Source organism: Salmo salar, chromosome 19 (assembly GCF_965601325.2).
Source record: "Salmo salar chromosome 19, fSalSal1, whole genome shotgun sequence".
Taxonomy (NCBI): domain Eukaryota; kingdom Metazoa; phylum Chordata; class Actinopteri; order Salmoniformes; family Salmonidae; genus Salmo; species Salmo salar.
In genome coordinates this window covers 3,905,541-3,927,160 of record NC_138309.1, presented here as the reverse complement: position 1 = coordinate 3,927,160, position 21,620 = coordinate 3,905,541, and the positions used below count along the sequence as shown (strand labels likewise).

The window sequence follows — 21,620 nt, the reverse complement described above, 5'->3', positions numbered from 1 at the left end:
ATTGCGAGAGACAGTTTTGTTGGCCTCTAATATTTTTAATTTTTTTTAAAGTAGGATCCCATCAGCTTTCTATAGACTAGTCCTACTATATTTATTTCTCAACTTTCCTAATACTGGCTGGCATGAAAATTAACCACAGGAAAAGTGTCCTCCATTCGCTATTCAAGTGCATACGATGTATTTTTTCACCTGCCTCTGTTCCGACAGGTGCATAATAATGGCCCATTCTAAATAAAAACTAATTTCACACATTGAGTGTATGTAAAGACAACATTTGATTCAGAATAGTCTGATGGGTGACAATATTATCACTTGTGAATGATGCCCAGCGTGTGCAGTCTAAGGCAAGAAAAAGCACATTGTCGCATGCATTATGTAGCCTAGCACATAGGCCTATATGTTTTGATAAGGTTTGTATCACAACTTAAGTGGCCAAATAACTAAGCATAGCGTATAGGCCTAGGACCCCTGGAACAGGGTTGGAGCGCCCATAGCCTACAGAGCATAGTGAAACGTGTTCTTAAAAGCCCAGTCGTTGCACAATTGCATGTGAACAGCCACTATTTAAAAGAGGATCACAGCTTTCTCATGCGTGCAGCTATATTTATTGCTCAATTCTTAAAATGAAACATTAAATTCGCTTTACAACCGCTGTAGCCTACCTGGCATATTAAAAAAAGTAACCGCAGGAAGCGCCTCCTACATTCACTATTGGAGTGCAGGCTACAGATGGCATGTTTTTTAGTGTGGGCCATTTTAAATAAAAAATAATTCCACACATATTACTAGGCTATATGTAAAGACCAGATAAAATTTAGAATAGTCTGATGGGTGAGAATAGTATCAAGTGCTTGTCAAATTGTGATTGAGCGACTGATGAAGTGTGTCCTGCCTGCGCAAGAAACAGAACAGAGCGCATGCCTTTCATGCAACTTTTTTCAAATCATCATCATTAGCATCATGCAACCTTAGAATGTAATAGAAATCAAAACATTTAGCATCACAACTAAAGTTGCATAAATAATTAAGCATATAGGAGGACCTGTTTTAAATTATCACTAAACTTGTAAACAAGATCTGCTTATAATACCCATGGCATTATGTTATAGTTAGAATACAATTGAACATAAATTAACAAAAGAGGTGTAACGGCTGCCTTTAGAGAGACTGGACCAAAATGCAGCGGAGTTAGTGTTCATGATATATTTAATGAAACGGAACACTATACAATTACAAAAACAATAAACTGACAGCCAACACAGTCCTGTCAGGTGCAAACACGGTAACAATAACAATTACCCACAACCCCCAAAGGAAAAGTAGGCTACTTATGTGTGACTCCCAATCAGCCACAACCCTCTACAGCTATGCCTGATTGGAAGTCACACGGCCAAAATAAACGAAACAATCGAAACACACACTTCTCTTCTGCCACGTCCTGACCCAACTACACCCTCTACTGGTCAGGACGTGACAGTACCCCCCCCTCAAACATGCCCACTCTGAATGCACCTACACTGAAACAACAACAAAAATCCCCCCCCCAAAAAAAATTCTCCCCCCCTAAACAATAAGGGAGGGAAGGGAGGGTGGCTGCCGTCAACAACGGCACTGTGCTACACCCCCCCTCCCCAACCCACCTAACCTGGAGGTGGATCAGGTGCGGGACGTGGCCTCCGCTGTACCCTTGGCGTCGCCCACTTAGGTTGCGCCCCTGGCCGCGCCGGAGGACTGGAGGGCGACCCTGGTTGCGCCCGGCTGGCGGGCGACTCTGGCTGCACCCGGCTGGCGGGCGACTCTGGCTGCACCCGGCTGGCGGGCGACTCTGGCTGCGCCGGAGGACAGGCGGGCGACTCTTGCTGGGCCGGAGGACAGGCGGGCCACTCGGGCTGGGCCGGAGGACAGGCTGGCCACTCGGGCTGGGCCGGAGGACAGGCGGGCCACTCGGGCTGGGCCGGAGGACAGGCGGGCCACTCGGGCTGGGCCGGAGGACAGGCGGGCCACTCGGGCTGGGCCGGAGGACAGGCGGGCCACTCGGGCTGGGCCGGAGGACAGGCGGGCCACTCGGGCTGGGCCGCAGGACAGACGGGCCACTCGGGCTGGGCCGCAGGACAGACGGGCCACTCTGGCAGCTCCGGGCAGACGGGCCACTCTGGCAGCTCCAGGCAGACGGGCCACTCTGGCAGCTCCGGGTAGACGGGCAACTCTGGCTGATCCGGACAGGCGGGGCACACTGGCAGATCCGGACAGGCGGGCCACTCTGGCAGATCCGGCTCAGGATTCACCAGGCTGGGGAGACATGAGGGAGGCCTGGCTCTGGGCGCAGGCCCTGGACTCACCAGGCTGGGGAGACCCGCTGGAGGCCTGGTCTGAGGAGGCGGCACAGGAGAGACCAGGGTGGAGGGATCCACCGGAGGACTGGTCCTTGGAGGAGGCACAGGACGAACCAGGATGGGAAGACCCACTGGAGGACTGGTCAGAGGAGGAGGCACTGGCTTGACCAGGATGAGGAGACCCACTGGAGGACTGGTCCGTGGAGGAGGCACGGGCTTGACCAGGATAGGGAGATCCACTGGAGGACTGGTCCGTGGAGGAGGCACGGGCTTGACCAGGATGGGAAGACATGCAGGAGGCCTGGTTCTGGGCGTAGGCACAGGACGTGCAGGGCTGGGAAGACATGCAGGAGGCCTGTTTCTGGGCGCAGGCACAGTCTTCACCAGACAACCAGCATGCACCAGGACGAGTATGGAGAGCTGCCTCAGGTGACATCATTTCCACGACACGCTCCGTAGGGCGAATGCCGTGCCTTATGCACCACACTAGCAGCTCTCTCATCTCTCTCTCCTTTAATTTCCCCATTAACTCCGTCACAGTCTCTGCCTCGTACCCCTCGCTCACCTCCAATGTCATCCCGACTGGCTCTGGTTCCGACCTCAGCTCCGCCGACTGTCCCGTGTGCCCCCCAAAAAAAGTTATTGGGGCTGCTTCTCGTGCTCGTTGCGCTCTCTCTCCTCATAGTATCGCCTCTCCGCTCTCGCCGCTTCAATCTCCCGCTGCGGGAGGCGATAATCCCCAGCCTGAGTCCATGGTCCCTCTCCGTCCAGGATTTGTTCCCATGTTCACGAGTCCATCAAGCTGTACTCCTGTCGCTTCTCCTTCCTCCGCTGCTTGGTCAGTTGTTGTTGGGTAATTCTGTAACGACTGCCTTTAGAGAGACTGGACCAAAATGCAGCGGAGTTAGTGTTCATGATATATTTAATGAAACGGAACACTATACAATTACAAAAACAATAAACTGACAGCCAACACAGTCCTGTCAGGTGCAAAAACACTGTAACAAGAACAATTACCCACAACCCCCAAAGGAAAAGTAGGCTACTTATGTGTGACTCCCAATATGCCACAACCCTCTACAGCTGTGCCTGATTGGAAGGTCACACGGCCAAAATAAACGAAACAATCAAAACACACACTTCTCTTCTGCCACGTCCTGACCCAACTACACCCTCTACTGGTCAGGACGTGACAAGAGGATATTTTTCCCAAACTATTAACTTGTGTTAATGTCGTATGGTATAGCTAGATCATGGCCGAATATAAGGATACATCTTCTGAAATAGGCTACACTTTCTTTATATCATAATGTTTCTTGAGACATGCCACACACATCTTATTGGTTGAAACCGCATTCCAGCCGGTGTCTATTCCACAAGTTACCACCAGCTAAAGCTATGAAGTTGAAATGCCTAGTTACTCTGTACCAGCTCACTGTGCAATCCACAGTCTCATCAGCCCAGCCAAACAATTTATAAACTTGAACTCCACTGTAAAAAGCATCTAGATATGATCTATTTTGGCTGCATTGTTTGACATGACTAAGTTAACCGAAGTTGGCTATCTAGCAAGCAAGGAATATGAACAGTATGGCAATAGAACACTTAAAATGAACGACTGAGTCGCTTCCATAGAAACAGAACAAAAATACTTAACGACTGGGTTGCATCTCTCGCAACAGAACAAAAGACCAGCCAGCTTGGGTAGCAACCCTAAACATTGAGACTCTCTCATGGAAGGATGAAATGGTATGAATAAATTCATAAAATGTTTTAATGAAACTACATCAATCATTATTTGAATTTGTTGGTAATACGTTGTATAAAAGTGATATTGCCAGAGAAGCCTGTGTTGAGGATATTGACACGTTTTGCCGGCCCTCGACTTGGGCCTAAAAAACCCTATGCCAATATATCCTCCAAACAACTGGCTTCTCTGGCATCAGTTAAATAAAAAAGTCCCAAACCTCTGACAATAACAGGTAGTTTTCAGATTTCCCCTACCACCTCAGACAGTCCTAGAAAAACTCTTGCTTGAGTTTATTTATTTTTTAAAGGAAAGTCACAATTTTTATGGAAATCTATTATAGTAAGGTACTTCGATGTTAGCCAGAAATGATTTGATATAAAAGGCTGCATTCGGCCTTAACAGAATTTGTAATTTGGCCTATTAAAACAAAAGCGGTTTCACGAGAGAATTAGGCAGGTCTGACGCAGAGAAATTGACTAATTAACCCATATTTTATTTTTGCAAAAAAAGTAGTGTGTATTGCTAGTAGTTAGCTACATGGCAAAAACAAGTTACTGAAAACACTTCCAAGATTGTTATTTAGTTTAATTGACACCAAGTTACTACAAAATGTAGTTACATTACTGGTTTTACTACAGTACCAGTCAAAAGGAACACCACCTACTCATTCAAGGGTTTCTTTATTTTTACTATTTTCTACATTGTAGAACAGAAGATATCAAAACTGAAATAACACGTATGGAATCATGTAGTAAAAAAAAGACAAAAAAAGTGAGAAACAAATGAAAATATATTTTAAATATTTCGAGGTGGCCATCCTTTGCCTTGATGACAGCTTTGCACAGTCTTGGCATTCTCTCAACCAGCTTCATGAGGTAGTCACCTGGAATGCATTTCAATTAACAGGTGTGCCTTGTTAAAAGTTAATTTGTTGAATTTATTTCCTTCTTAATGCATTTGAGACAATCAGTTGTGTTGTGACAAGGTAGGGGAGTACACAGAAGTTAGCCCTATTTGGTAAAAGACCAAGTCCATATTATGGCAAGAAAAGCTCAAATAAGCAAAGATAAGACATTACATCATTACTTTGAAGGTCAGTCAATCCGGAAAATTTTAAGAACTTTGAAAGTTTCTTCAAGTGCAGTAGCAAAAACCATCAAGCACTATGATGAAACTAGCTCTCATGAGGACCGCCACAGGAAAGGAAGACCCAGAGTTACCTCTGCTGCAGAGGATAAATTCATTAGAGTTACCAGCCTCAGAAATTACAGCCCAAACAAATGCTTCAGAGTTCAAGTAACACACACACACGCATCAACTGTTCAGAGGAGAATGCGTGAAGCAGGCCTTCATGGTTGAATTGCTGCAAAGAAACCACTACTAAAGGACACCAATAAGAAGAAGAGACTTGCTTGGGCCAAGAAACACGAGCAATGGACATTAGACTGGTGGAAATCTGTCCTTTGGTCTGATGAGTACAAATGTGAGATTTTTGGTTCCAACCGCCATGTCTTTGAGAGACGCAGTGTGGGTGAACGGATGATCTCCGTATGTGTGGTTCCCACCCTCAAGCATGGAGGAGGTGGTGTGATGGTGCTTTACTGGTAATTTGTTTTTACCAGTGTGTACTACTTTTTACTAACGATGACAAATATACTGTAGGTTCCTGCATCAGTCATTGACAGTCTGTTTGCTACTGTGGACGTATAGAGACCTATTATAGAGAGGTACACCAATAGCACGTACAGTGCATTCAGAGATGGCGCCGGAGGAGATGGCCTCCGTTTTGCGGTCTCCTAACCAATTGTGCTATTGTGTTTTTTTTCGCGATATTTGTAAATTATTTTGTACATAATGTTTCTGCAACCGTATCTTACGGCAGAAAAGAGCTTCTGGAAATCAGGACAGCGATCACTCACCTCGGATTAGACAAAGATTTTTTCAACAACAACAAGCAGGACTCACACGATATTCTCCAAACACCCCACAGGGCAGACATCCCAATTATTCACAAAAGGAAGCGACGCAGAGGACGAAGAGCCGGATGCCTCGTCTGGACCCGCAGAAGGCGAGTAGGAAAGCTGCCGTTACCATCAATATTACTCGCCAATTACCCGATTTAATCTGATTATTACTCCTGCCCAGAAACTAGAATATGCATATAATTATTAGCTTTGGATAGAAAACACTCCAAAGTTTCTAAAACTGTTTGAATGGTGTCTGTGAGTATAACAGAACTCATTTGGCAGGCCAAAACCTGAGAAGATTCCATGCAGGAAGTGGCCTGTCTGACAATTTCTTGCCCTTCTTGATTATCTCTATCCATTACAGAGGATCTCTGCTGTTACGTGACACTTCCTACGGCTCCCATGGACTCTCAGAAGGCGTCAAAAAGCTGAATCGTGGCTTTGCAGGCTCTGGCTGAAAAAAAGTAGCGCGTTTGGGTAGTGGCTGGTTACAGTACTGTGAGACTCAGGCGCGTGCCCGCGTCGACCCCATGCCTTGTTTTCTTTCGTCTGTTTACCTAAACGCAGATTCCCGGTCGGAATATTATCGCTTTTTTTACGAGAAAAATGGCATAAAAATTGATTTTAAACAGCGGATGACATGCTTCGAAGTACGGTAATGGAATATTTAGAAATCTTTTGTCACGAATTGCGCCATGCTCGTGACCCTTATTTACACTTCGGATAGTGTCTTGAACGCACGAACAAAACGCCGCTATTTGGATATAACGATGGATTATTTTGAACCAAACCAACATTTGTTATTGAAGTAGCAGTCCTGGGAGTGCATTCTGACGAAGAACATCAAAGGTAATCAAACTTTTGTAATAGTAAATCGGAGTTTGGTCAGGGCTAAACTTGGTCGGTGTCTAAATGGCTAGCCGTGATGGCTGGGCTATCTACTGAGAATATTGCAAAATGTGCTTTCACCGAAAAGCTATTTTAAAATCGGACATATCGAGTGCATAGAGGAGTTCTCTATCTATAATTCTTAAAATAATTGTTATGTTTTTTGTGAACGTTTATCGTGAGTAATTTAATAAATTCACCGGATGTTTGCGGGGGGTATGCTAGTTCTGAACGTCACATGCTAATGTAAAAAAGCTGGGTTTTGATATAAATATGAACTTGATTGAACAAAACATGCATGCATTCTATAACATAATGTCCTAGGGTTGTCATCTGATGAAGATCATCAAAGGTTATTGCTGCATTTAGCTGTGGTTTTGGTTTTTGTGACATTATATGCTAGCTTGAAAAATGGGTGTCTGATTATTTCTGGCTTGGTACTCTGCTGACATAATCTAATGTTTTGCTTTCGTTGTAAAGCCTTTTTGAAATCGGACAGTGTGGTTAGATTAACGAGAGTCTTGTCTTTAAATAGCTGTAAAATAGTCATATGTTTGAGAAATTGAAGTAATAGGATTTTTAAGGTTTTGAAAATCGCGCCACAGGCTTCAAGTGGCTGTTACGTAGGTGGGACGAATTCGTCCCGCCTAGCCCAGAGAGGTTAAAATAAATTTTTATGCCATTTTTCTCGTAAAAAAGCGATAATATTCCGACCGGGAAAGCGTGTATACGTACAAAGAGAGAGAAAATAAAAACATCTCGTGCCCTCGTGCACGAGCCTGAGTCTCAGAGTACTCTGGCCAGCCACTATCCAAATGCGATAATGTGTTTCAGCCTGGGGCTGCCTCGATATCATTCAGCTTTTTCCCGGGCTCTGAGAGCCTATGGGAGCCGTAGGAAGTGTCACGTTACAGCAAAGATCCTCAGTCTTCAATAAAAAGAGCCAAGATGAACAACAACTTGTAAGACAGGCCACTTCCTGTTCAGAATCTTCTCAGGTTTTTGCCTGCCATATGAGTTCTGTTATACTCACAGACACCATTCAAACAGTTTTAGAAACTTTAGGGTGTTTTCTATCCAAAGCCAATAATTATATGCTTAAACAGGTCAACATACACAAGGCTGAGGGGTCAGACGGATTACCAGGACATGTGCTCTGGGCATGTGCTGACCAACTGGCAGGTGTCTTCACTGACATTTTCAACATGTCCCTGATTGAGTCTGTAATACCAACATGCTTCAAGCAGACCACCATAGTCCCTGTGCCCAAGAACACAAAGTCAACCTGCCTAAATGACTACATACCCGTAGCACTCACGTCCGTAGCCATGAAGTGCTTTGAAAGGCTGGTAATGGCTCACATCAACACCATTATCCCAGAAACCCTTGATGCACTCCAATTTGCATACTGCCCAAACAGATCCACAGATGATGCAATCTCTATTGCACCACACTGCCCTTTCCCACCTGGACAAAAGGAACATCTATGTGAGAATGCTATTCATTGACTACAGCTCAGCGTTCAACACCATAGTACCCTCATAGCTCATCAGGAAGCTAAGGAACCTGGGACTAAACACCTCCCTCTGCAACTGGATCCTGGACTTCCTGACGGGCCTCCCCCAGGTGGTGAGGGTAGGTAGCAACACATCTGCCACGCTGATCCTCAACACTGGAGCTCCCCAGGGGTGCGTGCTCAGTCCCCTCCTGTACTCCCTGTTCACCCACGACTGCATGGCCAGGCATGACTCCAACACCATCATTAAGTTTGCAAACGACACAACAGTGGTAGGCCTGATCACCGAAAACGACGAGACAGCTTATATGGAGGAGGTCAGAGGCCTGGCCGGGTGGTGCCAGAATAACAACCTATCCCTCAACGTAATCAAGACTAAGGAGATGATTGTGGACTACAGGAAAAAGAGCACAGAGCACGTCCCCATTCTCATCGACGGGCCTGTAGTGGAGCAGGTTGAGAGCTTCAAGTTCCTTGGTGACCACATCAACAACAAACTAGAATGGTCCAAACACACCAAGACAGTCGTGAAGAGGGCACGACTAAGCCTATTCCCCCACAGGAAACTAAAAGGATTTGGCATGGGTCCTGAGATCCTCAAAAGGTTCTACAGCTGCAACATCGAAAGCATCCTGACTGGTTGCATCACTGCCTGGTACGGCAATTGCTCGGCCTCCGACCGCAAGGCACTTCAGAGGGTAGTGCGTACGGCCAAGTACATCACTGGGGCAAAACTGCCTGCCATCCAGGACCTCTACACCAGGCGGTGTCAGAGGAAGGCCCTAAAAATTGTCAAAGACCCCAGCCACCCCAGTCATAGACTGTTCTCTCTACTACCGCATGGAAAGCGGTACTGGAGTGCCAAGTCTAGGACAAAAAGGCTTCTCAACAGTTTTTACCCCCAAGCCATAAGACTCCTGAACAGGTAACAAAACTGTTACCCGGACTATTTGCATCGTGTGCCCCCCCAACCCCTCTTTTACGCTGCTGCTACTCTCTGTTTATCTTATATGCATAGTCACTTTAACTATACATTCATGTACATACTACCTCAATTGGCCCGACCAACCAGTGCTCCCGCACATTGGCTAACCAGGCTATCTGCATTGTGTCCCACCACTTGCCAACCCCTCTTTTTACGCTACTGCTACTCTCTGTTCATCATACATGCATAGTCACTTTAACCATACCTACATGTACATACCACCTCAATAAGCCTGACTTACCGGTGTCTATATATAGCCTTGCTACTCTTATTTTCAAATGTCTTTTTACTGTTGTTCTATTTCTTTACTTACCTACACACACACACACCTTTTTTTTTGCACTATTGATTAGAGCCTGTAAGTAAGCATTTAACTCTAAGGTCTACACCTGTTGTATTCAGCGCACGTGACATATAAACTTTGATTTGATTTGAAAGTGTTCAGACCCATTCCTTTTTAGACTTATTCTAAAATTAATTATTTTCCCTCACCAATCTAGACACAATACCCCATGGCAGAGTTATGTTTTTTTTTACAAATTGCTAAAATAAAAACAACTTAAATACCTTATTTACAGTATTCAGACGCTTTGCTATGAGATTCAAAATTGAGCTCAGGTGCATCCGGTTTCCATTGATCATCCTTGAGCTGTTTCTACAACTTCATTGGAGTACACCAGTGGTAAATTCAATTGATTGGACATGATCTGGAAAGGCACACCTGTCTATATAAGGTCCCACAGTTGACAGTGCATGTCAGAGCGTCATTCCCAAGAAGACTCGAGCAGTAATCCCTGCCCAAGGTGCTTCAACAAAGTTCTGAGTAAATGGTCTCAATACTTATGCAAATTAGATTCTAAAAATAAAAAACTGTTTTTGCTTTGCCATTTTGTGAGAGAAAAGAAAAATGATTTAATCAATTTTAGAATAAGGCTGTAACATAACAAAATGTTGAAAAAGTCAAGAGGTCTAAATACTTTCCGAATGCACTGTATACTTGGGATTGTCTCCTACTGCTAGGCGGAAAACATCTAGCATGCAGTACATACTTCCTTGATGTCTAAAGTATTCTCTCTGGTATGCAATCTGGTTTCCTCTCAGGTTATGGATGTGTCACTGCAACCTTAAAGGTCCTCAATGATGTCACCTATGCCCTTGATTCTAAGCATTGTTGTGCTGCTATTTTTATTGACATGGCCAAAGCTTTTGATATGGTAGACCATTCCATTCTTGTGGGCTGGCTAAGCAGTATTGGTGTCTGAGGGGTCTTTGGCCTGGTTTGCTAACTACCCCTATCAAAGAGTGCAGTGTATAAAGTCAGAACATCTGCTGTCTCAGCCACTGCCTGTCACCAAGAGGGTACCCTAAAACTCGATCCTAAGCCCCACGCTCTTCTCAATGTACATCAACAACATTGCTCAGGCAGTAGGAAGCTCTCTCATCCATTTATATGCAGATGATACAGTCATATACTCAGCTGGCCCCTCCCTGGATTTTGTGTTAAATGCTCTACAATAAAGCTTTCTTAGTGTCCAACAAGCTTTCTCTACCCTTAACCTTGTTCTGAACACCTCCAAAACAAAGGTAATGTAGTTTGGTAAGAAGAAAGCCCCTCTCCCGCACAGGTGTGATTACTACCTCTGAGGGTTTAGAGCTTGAGGTAGTCACCTCATACAAGTACTTAGGAGTATGGCTAGACAGTGCACTGTCCTTCTCCCAGCACATATCAAAGCTGCAGGCTAAAGTTAAATCTAGACTTGGTTTCCTCTATCATAATCGCTCCTCTTTCACCCCAGCTGCCAAACTAACCCTGATTCAGATGACCATCCTACCCATGTTAGATTACAGAGACATAATTTATAGATCAGCAGGTAAGGGTGCTCTCGAGTGGCTAGATGTTCTTTACCATTTCGGCCATCAGATTTGCCACCAATGCTCCTTATAGGACACATCACTGCACTCTATACTCCTCTGTAAACTGGTCATCTCTGTATACCCGTCGCAAGACCCACTGATTGATGCTTATTTATAAAACTCTCTTAGGCCTCACGCCCCCCTATCTGAGATATCTACTGCAGCCCTCATCCTCCACATACAACACCAGTTCTGTAAGTCACATTCTGTTAAAGGTCCCCAAAGCACACACATCCCTGGGTTGCTCGTCTTTTCAGTTCGCTGCAGCTAGCGACTAGAACGAGCTGCAACAAACACTCGAACTGGACAGTTTTATCTCAATCTCTTCATTCAAAGACTCAATCATGGACACTCTTACTGACAGTTGTGGCTGCTTTGCGTGATGTATTGTTGTCTCTGCCTTCTTGCCCTTTGTGCTGTTGTCTGTGCCCAATAATGTTAGTACAGTGTTTTGTGCTGCTACCAAGTTGTGTTGCTATCGTAGGTCTCTATGTAGTGTTGTCTCCCTTGTCGTGATGTGTGTTTTGTCCTATATTTATATGTTGTTGTTTTTTAATCCCAGCCCACGTCACCGCAGGAGGTCTTTTGCCAGGCCGTCATTGTAAATAAGAATTTGTTCTTAACGGACCTGCCTAGTTAAAAAAAATAAAAAAATAAACATGGGAAAGACAAGGAGAGAAACTTGTCATGATCCTAAAATAAACTGATAAAACATTTTGTACATGGAAACACTATATTATGCCATGTCTTTTCAGACATAAGTTACAATATCTTTTAGCAAACCCCATTAAGCAGATATTTTTGAAAGACTTCAAAGGATAATTTGAAGTCTTTCAAAAATATCTGCTTAATGGGGTTTGCTAAAAGATGATCTGAACCTAGGAATATATATTTTAAATGATAACTGAACTTCCACTATAGCTTTCTTTACACTGAATCTAAGATTTTGGTAACACTTGTAGTGTTAAAAATGTAACTAGTATGGATAACACAAGAAACATATTTCCTTGTCAGTTTGACCCTAGTTAGAAGTTGGGTAAACTGGCATGGAAAGACATATCTAATGTCAGGTGATGGTGATTTAAATGGACCGACACTCTCAGAAGAAAGGGTACAGTTAGGCTATAGTATTGTTGTTAGGGGTACTAAAATAACAACACCCACCAGTGGTCACCAACCGGTCGATCGCGGTCGACTTGTCGTAATCCATGCATTTCAGCAGAAACTCAAGCGCAATATGCCACCGCTGGCCAATCAGCTGGCTCAGATGACCGAGTCTGCAGTAACGTAGCAGGCATCAAAGAAAGCTACGGCAAAATTGATACTGTGAGATTTCAGAACCGTGACTATCAACGAATACAGCAAATAGCTGCTGTTTTTATGAGTGAGTTCATGTTTAAGTTCTTACTCAGCACTGTCAACGCTTTCATAACCCATAAAATGCGCGATTTTCCTATTTCCACTCAGCGCTACAACAAGCAGTGCAGCAGTAATGAATGAGTAGTACTCGAGGACCCAGAGGGAGGTCAAAGTTCTGTGGTCCTTGAATCACCCTACAGATATCAATATTTTAAGCAATTTTGAGAGCTGAAGGATGGCATATAGAATTGGCACAAATATCGTAACGGGGAAAAACTAACTCCTAAAATGTTCTAGGTGTTATAGCCTTCTCTCAAACCAAACCCTTGTACTGTGATAAGAAGATTAATTCAGTAAACATTGAATAGCATCCGAACACCCTCTACGGCTTCCTGCTTAAAATGGACTCCTTTTGGTTTTAAATGTAGGTTTTATACAAATAAAAAAAATACAACACCAAAGCAGTCAGGGGCTTCCAAGAGAGGAGTTCAACAACTCAAAGCTTGCTTAACTTAGATCAGTGTATCCCAACCCTGGTCCTCCAGTACCCACCAACAGTACACATTTGTATTGTAACCCTGGACAAGCACACCTGATTCAACTTGTCAACTAATCATCAAGCCCTCAATGAGATGTGTTTTTCCAGAGCTTCAACAAAAATGTGTACTGTTGGGGGTACTGGAGGAACATGATTGGGAAACACTGCCTTAGATAGCAAGTTGTCTGTCAATCGGACTGTCATAGTCCCGAGTCGCACAGCGGTCTAAGGCACTGCATCTCAGTGCAAGAGGTGTCACGACAGTCCCTGATTTGAATCCAGGCTGTATCACATCCGGCCGTGATTGGGACTCCCATAGGGCAGCGCACAATTGGCCCAGCGTCGTTCGTGTTTGGCCGTGGTAGGCCATCATTGTAAATAAGAATTTGTTCTTATCTGACTTGCCTAGTTAAATACAGGTTAAATAAATAAAATAAATACAAATATTGTCTGTCTGGCAATGTGATGTCAGAGTCAATCAGTGTTTCAGTCACTAGGTGCAGCTTACTGTATTGCTTTTGAACTACTCAGGTCACTACACTACAGACATATGATAATATGACTGAAAATGTTGTTCTAGTCCTGTGACCTCGGAGGCTCTGCTGACCCCACTGACCTTTGACCGTTGAAAGATGGCCACTGTACACCATCGTATTCAAAAGCATCCATTATGCATGCATAGCTAGAATATGTACATGTCATACCATGATAGAAATATTTGAGACTGAACATTTCGGCCAATGCAAAGGGAGATTTCTCCAAAGAGCGATGTGTCTTTTGTTGTCTGTCAGGGTGAATGTCAGCTGGGTAGAGAGGGCACCAGTGACACAAAGAAATAACATAGTAAAAGCCACAGAAAAAGCCACAGACAACAGCAACACAAACACAAACACTCAGATGGCAGTAAAACATTTGATTTGATTCGGAGTAGGACAGAGACAGTGTAAAGTGTAAGAATGAATAAGCCAACATACAAATGCATGAAATGATACAACCTGAAGAGAGAGACAACAACACAGAGCACATTAGACAACATGTGACCCGATGTTCCTGATACCCTTTAAGTGTTATGGGGCTACTTCAATGCAGCTGCCCCACGTGGCACACGTTGCCACACACATACATTTATACGCGCACACACACACAAACACGTACACACACTGACCACAGTCTCTCAAATACACTGCCTGGTTCACACACACACACGCACTCGCTGTATCTTACACTATCCATTAAATATGGAAAACACAATATAGATCTTCGTTTCATAACATGACTTTTGTTACTCTTTGTACATGTATGGACAAATGGTTGGTGTATATACAGTATATGACCAGTTAATATAAGAATGTTATCGAGTTTATACTTCATATGATGTAATTGTGGCGCATCAGGCAGAGGTTTAGTTAACAACAAAAAAGATCAGGTTATTATGAATAATAGGGATGTGGAGAGTTTGGGAGGAGTGTAAAGGGGAAGTGTTTGATGCAGGTTTGGTGGTGGTGGTTGTATGTGGTAAAAAAAAGTTTGTTGCAGCGATAAAGAAATGGAATGCGGTATTGGATTTCAGAATCAGCACAAGAGTATACATGGGGTAAACAGGTGTAAATAAGGTGTGTTTTGGAGAGGAAAGGAAAGGAAGGGGGAAAAGAATGGGGGCCAAAGAGAGAGGGTGGGGGAGGAGCATGAAGTGGGAGTCAAAGCCAAACAAGAAGGCGGAGGGGAGACGAGAGGGAGAGGGAGAGAATGAAACAGAAGTGACGAAAGGTAAATGAATGCATGGTCAACTGTCTGAGTCCAAGAAACAGAGAAAGAGAGAAACAATGAGAGTGAGAGATGGCGAGGAGACCGAAATAAATACAAGGACAAAATGGAGGATGACAATTTGAGGCAGTGAAAGAGGGACAGAAAATACAGACAGGAAGAAAGAAAAGGTGGCACCAAGTGTGATGGATGAAAACAAGGACAGTATGGAGGTGAATAAGTGGAAACATAGACCAGAGCAGAGCAGAAGAGTAAAGGTGTTGGTGTAGGTAGGCGTTTTTGTGTCCAGTCTGAACATAGAGTTTGGAACCTCCCTGTCACACAAACACAGTCATGTCTCTTCCCATGATGCTGTTGGCCGTTGCTTGTGTCTGCCTGTGTGTTCTCTCTAACTAACCACAAATCAGTTCCCATATATGCTGTATTTGATCATGTATACATAATTCGTGTGTATGTATTTGTGTCTTGTTGGCATCTTCTATATAGGGAGTGTCTGTATCAGTGCCTCTGCCTTATGGCATCTTATGTGTAGCTCTGTTGACTACGTAGTGTGTGTTTACAGTTCCGTCCGCTGCGGGACCGACATACCTTTCCGCACATTCCCATCTGTGGCACGGAATTCCATGGTGTTGAGCAGGAAGCAAGCACGATCCTGCTGGTAGCGTTCTCGTGTTATTCGGGCACCCTCTCGCTCCGGACTCAGCACCTGGTCAATGGTGGGGCAGTCCTCGTTCGCCAGGACCGCAGTGGCCGCATCGCCGTTCTGCTTGGACTCTTTTGGAAAAGAAGGGGAGATGGGGAAAGAGGGGAGGGAAGAGCAAGGGAGAAGGAGAGAGTAAAGGAGAAGGAAGGAATAGGAGAGTAGGAGTGAAGTGAGGTACCTGGATAGTAGAGGAAGAAGGTTGTGATGGGAGACTGAGGCCAAACTGGGCTGTCTTTCCATATCCACACTAGCATACCACTTAGGATGCATGCCCATTACATTGCTTCATTCTACATAGTATGTTAGTATGGGTATTGGAACATAGCCCGAGGGGAGTAGTTGCTTACTTGATGATTAAATTGACCCAATCTGAGAGCTTGCTGTTGTGAGCTTAGGGGCTTTGATTGGCTGCTATATCTGAGGTTTTGGCATGGCACCTTGGCCCACCGATACAGAAATCATGAATCCCCAGTCTCCCATCACTGGAAAAAAAGTGTGTAAGAAAATAGTCAAAGGAATAAGGAGGGGAGGTGTTATTACAAGCTACTGATCACAATTGAACACTGCAGATGAGATACATAATCAGAGACAGATTCAGTAAAATAGCCTCCAACTGGGCCAAATCTAATCCCAAACTATGGTGTCCTACTAAAGAAAAACACAATGCAATAGACAATTTTATTAGGACTTAAACATAAATGATCTTTTTCACTGTGTGTGATAAAGTAAATGGCATTAGTGAAGAGCAGTCGTTTCAAATGTAGGCTAAATGCACATGATGTTGCTGAGGGGAGAACGGCTCATAATAATGGCTGGAATGGAGCAAATGGAATGACATCAAACATGGAAACCCTGTTTTTGATGTATTTGATACCATTCCACCTTCCGCTCCAGCCATTACCACGAGCCCATCCTCCACAATTAAGGTGCCGCCAACCTCCTGTGGCTATATGTAGTCTAGAACTCAGGGCCGAGTACCATCTTAAGCTACTGTGTTTTCTAAAACACCGACATATACATTCTACTATGATATGTAATTGATAATTGCCAATGTGTCAAAGTTCATGTCTATCCTGGCTTAGCAAGACAGCATGGTAAACTAAACACTGGACGTAGTGATAGAAGTGGTGGTTCGGGGTGCGAGTTGATGCTGCAGGGTGGCTGGTGCTTATACGCTCAGACACAGCTGTCAAATCTTATCTCACATGAGTTCCTGCTCATAAACTTACTGACAACCTTCAACAAAACTCTTATAAAAGAAAGTGTGAAAGATAGCAAGAAAGTGGTGGGATACTATAGGTGCTGATGCAATAAAATACTATAACTGCAGACTCACTGATGATTTCTCAAGGGCTACAAAATACACAACATGTGCCATATTGTCGTGTGTGGATATTGGGTTCATAGGTCATACACAATCATGCCAAATCAAATAGGAAGTACTGCACATATTACGTGCTAAATATTGCAATTCAGTTTTTCTAAAATATTTAGTCTAACATTTAAACCAAACCATTGAACCAAATGTATGTATATTAGGCTGTTGTGAAGAGATCCAAATTAGATTTTAAAGTACTGTTTGTTTTATGCAGACAGATGGAGGCCTGTCGGCAAATGTGGACTCACCAGTTGATCATAAATTACCTATGAGTTCTGATGGATTAGCTACCTCTCAAGGGCAGATTCAGAATCAGCCCCCCTCTCTCAAGGGCAGATTCAGAATCAGCCCCCCTCTCTCAAGGCCAGATTCAGAATCAGACCCCCCCCCCCCCCATCCCTATCAGGGAAAGAGGCACTCTAAATCCACACACCACAACCCAAGGATCTGCAGGACTGTAATATTCCTGAGACTACTGAGTGCCTGTAACTAGCTGTCAGATAACATTCTGATTCCTAAGTCTTATACAGCCCAGAGTCACCCACACACTGTGAAAATCCCTGTCCCACGTTTGATTGAATGGATATCTGTTGACACTAAACTGTACAATTTCACAACATCTTTGCCAAAAATATTATATTTTGCCGGGGTAATTTGAGTCCTACGCCCTTGTTGGAGGCCAGTAGTGGTGTGCCCAGATGCTCAGCGAAGCTCCATGTTGTGTTTACAAACTCATACCAATCTTACGAGTCAAGGTCGAAGCAAGTTTGTTAACTTGCAGTCTGTGTCTTAAAATAGGGGTCTGAGGATTAAAAATAGAAATGTCTCACCTCGGTTGATTTCTATGATCTCCTCTTGAGCGAGGGGGCAGTCGAGGCCTCTGGACCAGATCACCTCGCCGAGTACATTACCCAGGATCCTATGTGGCGAGGCAGTGGCCAGGGCGAGGGCGTCGGGCTTGCAGTAGTTGGGCGAGCCTGGCATGGTGGGCCGGGGGATGTGCTTGCCCTTTTTCTTGGGCAGCTTCTGCTTAGCCATGGCCAGTGAGTAGTACATGCCAAAATTGTTGACGATGACGGGCACAGGCATGGCGATGGTCAACACCCCCGCCAGGGCGCACAGCGCACCCACCAGCATCCCCGACCACGTCTCGGGGTACATGTCCCCATAGCCCAGAGTGGTCATGGTGACCACAGCCCACCAGAAGCCAATGGGGATGTTCTTGAAGTTTGTGTGTTTGGCAGCTGTAGGGTCGTTGGGGTCTGCGCCGATGCGCTCGGCATAGTAGATCATGGTGGCGAAGATGAGCACTCCGAGAGCAAGGAAGATGATGAGCAGGAGGAACTCATTGGTGCTAGCGCGGAGCGTATGGCCCAGGACGCGAAGCCCCACGAAGTGGCGGGTCAGCTTGAAGATACGCAGGATACGGACGAAGCGGACTACACGCAGGAACCCCAATACGTCCTTGGCGGCTTTGGAGGACAGGCCGCTCAGCCCCACCTCCAGGTAGAAGGGCATGATGGCAATGAAATCGATGATGTTGAGGGTGCTCCTGAAGAACTCGACCTTGTCCGGGCAGAAGACCACGCGTGCCATCACCTCAATGGTGAACCAGATGACACACATGCCCTCCACGTACGTAAGCCAGCTGTCGGTCACCACCTCGTAGACGATCACCTCGCGCGTCACGTTTCCCTCCGTCACGTTCTCCGTCTTGTTGTAGATGGTGTTGAAGGCCTCATGCGTCTCCATGCAGAAGGTGGAGATGGAGATGAGGATGAACAAAAGGGAGAGGAATGCGCAGTACTAGAGGAGAGGAACAGAAAAAAAACAGAGAGCGGAGGGACAGAGAGAGCAGGGGAAAGGCAAAAAGACATAAAGCAAACAGAAAGTTGAAGATAGAGGGAGAGTAAAGGACAAAAGAAAGAAGAAGGAGAGAAGGTTTACAGTCATATACAAACAACAGAGCTAGAAAAACAGATGGTGTATTGGTCAACAGTTTGTCAGCCCCTACAGGACACTGCAGGGCATTACTCGATCAGATGAGATGAGGCCAGATTATTAAACCGGACTAGACTCCTAAATGGGATAATGTTGACCTTGAGGGTGACTGCAGAGTCAAACTGGGCCGAGCACTGAGGGATACTCAATCTGACAATTATAAAAAATGCTGCAACGGTCATCGGCATGACAGCACAAGGAAAAGCGGTGGAAAAAATTGAAAACCGGGAGCCACACATAATAAACCTGCAGAATGGAGGAAAGCGGGAGGAGACCTGGCTGGAATGAGAATACAGACTACTACTGTTTAATTGGCGCAGCATGGACACAGAGAAAAGGGGAGTAAAAGAAAGATGGAGAGGACACAAAAGAAAGTGACGGGGAAACAGAAAATATAGTCGTAAAAGGATTAAACTGATGAATTATAAATATCCATGTATCTCAGAGTGCACTGAATGGGTTTCAAAATCAGGATGGGGCACGTGCTCACCCCTTCATACTGAATGTTCAACATAAAAGGCCTGAAACATGTGTCATTGAGTCTGTTTGTGGCCCAGCATGATTAATTCTGGTCCCAATTTATGTTCCAATAACTAGCCAGATTATTTGAAAATATGTAATGTTGAAATAACAATTCACACAAAGTATTATACACAAAGTAAAAGGACTGACAGCCCTATTGTACATTATGTATTGACCATCATTTGGACCCTCACATCTACTATATTAATCATAGAGTGGAAATCCCTAAAGCCCAAAGTGCTTGAGATAGCACTCTATTTTAACACTTCATTTCAAGGTAACAGTAATGGGGAGCCAATACTCCCCATTCAGTCATGTAATTAACCCCCTACTTTTAAAGAGCAAATGCAAAAATGTCTAAAACACCCTACAATCACCCTCCAATTAGCCATATAGGTACTCCTTATACACCTTATACTACCACTACCGCTATTATGGTGCTACTGTATAAAGCATTGTATGATTGGTTACTGAGTAAATATCAATACTTCCTGTGAGATCCTCTTCATAATACCTTATAAGTACATTTATTATACCTTTTGAGCAATGCATAATGCATTACAATGCACGACATGGGTGCTAAAATCTGGTACTTATTTATTAACCATTGATAAAATCAGACACTACAACAAGAGTACAATAAGTCAGAGACATCCAACAAGACCTCAACCTGAATGAACCCTCTCGAAGGGTTCATTTGAGATAACCAAACAGGCAGACTTCATTTCAAACTGTATTATAGGTTGCCCTATATGTACTAAAACTAAACGACAACATCCAGTCTATAACAATAGTAATTTAACCATATATGGTTACAGTGGTCCTGTGTGGCTCAGTTGGTAAGACTGTGTAGTAAGCAATGCCAGGGTCATTTGTTCAATTCCCACAGGGATCACAGACACCAACTAAAAATGTATGCACTCCACTGTAATGTTACTCGCGTTGGATAAAAGCATCTGGTAGATGGCACATATTATCATTAGATAATTAAAACATACAGCGCCTTCAGCTATGCAATCTGGTTTCCGAGCTGGTCATGGGTGCACCTCAGCCATGCTCAAGGTACTAAACGATATCATAACCGCCATCGATAAAAGACAATACTGTGCAGCCGTATTCATCGACCTGGCCAAGGCTTTCGACTCTGTCAATCACCACATTCATATCGGCAGACTCAACAGCCTTGGTTTCTCAAATGACTGCCTCGCCTGGTTCACCAACTACTTATCAGACAGAGTTCAGTGTGTCAAATCGGAGGGCCTGTTGTCCGGACCTCTGGCAGTCTCTATGGGGGTGCCACAGGGTTCAATTCTCGGGCCGACTCTTGTCTCTGTATATATGTCGCTGCTGGTGATTCTCTGATCCACCTCTACGCAGACGACACCATTCTGTATACTTCTGGCCCTTCTTTAGACACTGTGTTAACTAACCTCCAGACGAGCTTCAATGCCATACAACTCTCCTTCCGTGGCCTGCAACTGCTCTTAAACGCAAGTAAAACTAAATGCATGCTCTTCAACCGATCGCTGCCTGCACCTGCCCGTCCGTCCAGCATCACTACTTTGGACGGTTCTGACTTAGAATATGTGGACAATTACAAATACCTAGGTGTCTGGTTAGACTGTAAACTCTCCTTCCAGACTCACATTAAGCATCTACAATCCAAAATTAAATCTAGAACCAGCTTCCTATTTCGCAACAAAGCATCCTTCACTCATGCTGCCAAACATACCCTCATATAACTGACTCTCCTACCGATCCTTGACTTTGGTGATGTCATTTACAAAATAGCCTCCAACACTCTACTCAGCAAATTGGATGCAGTCTATCACAGTGCCATCTGTTTTGTCACCAAAGCCCCATATACTACCTACCACTACGACCTGTATGCTCTCATTGGCTAGCCCTCGCTTCATATTCGTCGCCAAACACACTGGCTCCAGGTCATCTATAAGTCTTTACTAGGTAAAGCCCGCCTTATCTCAGCTCACTGGTCACCATA

General features: G+C 44.5%; 1 protein-coding gene across 1 annotated transcript in view; it reads right to left on the bottom strand.

Moving 5' to 3' along the window:
* The window catches only part of LOC106578302 (voltage-gated potassium channel KCNC1-like), a 57,870-nt gene that overhangs the window by 18,882 nt on the left and 17,368 nt on the right, over positions 1-21,620 (bottom strand). Inside the window, exons 2-3 of the mRNA XM_014156983.3 lie at positions 17,926-18,901; positions 15,603-15,788 (exon numbers count right to left, since the gene is read on the bottom strand). Of these exons, the coding sequence (XP_014012458.1) occupies positions 15,603-15,788; positions 17,926-18,901 (1,162 nt within the window). The remainder of the gene's footprint in view (positions 1-15,602; positions 15,789-17,925; positions 18,902-21,620) is intronic.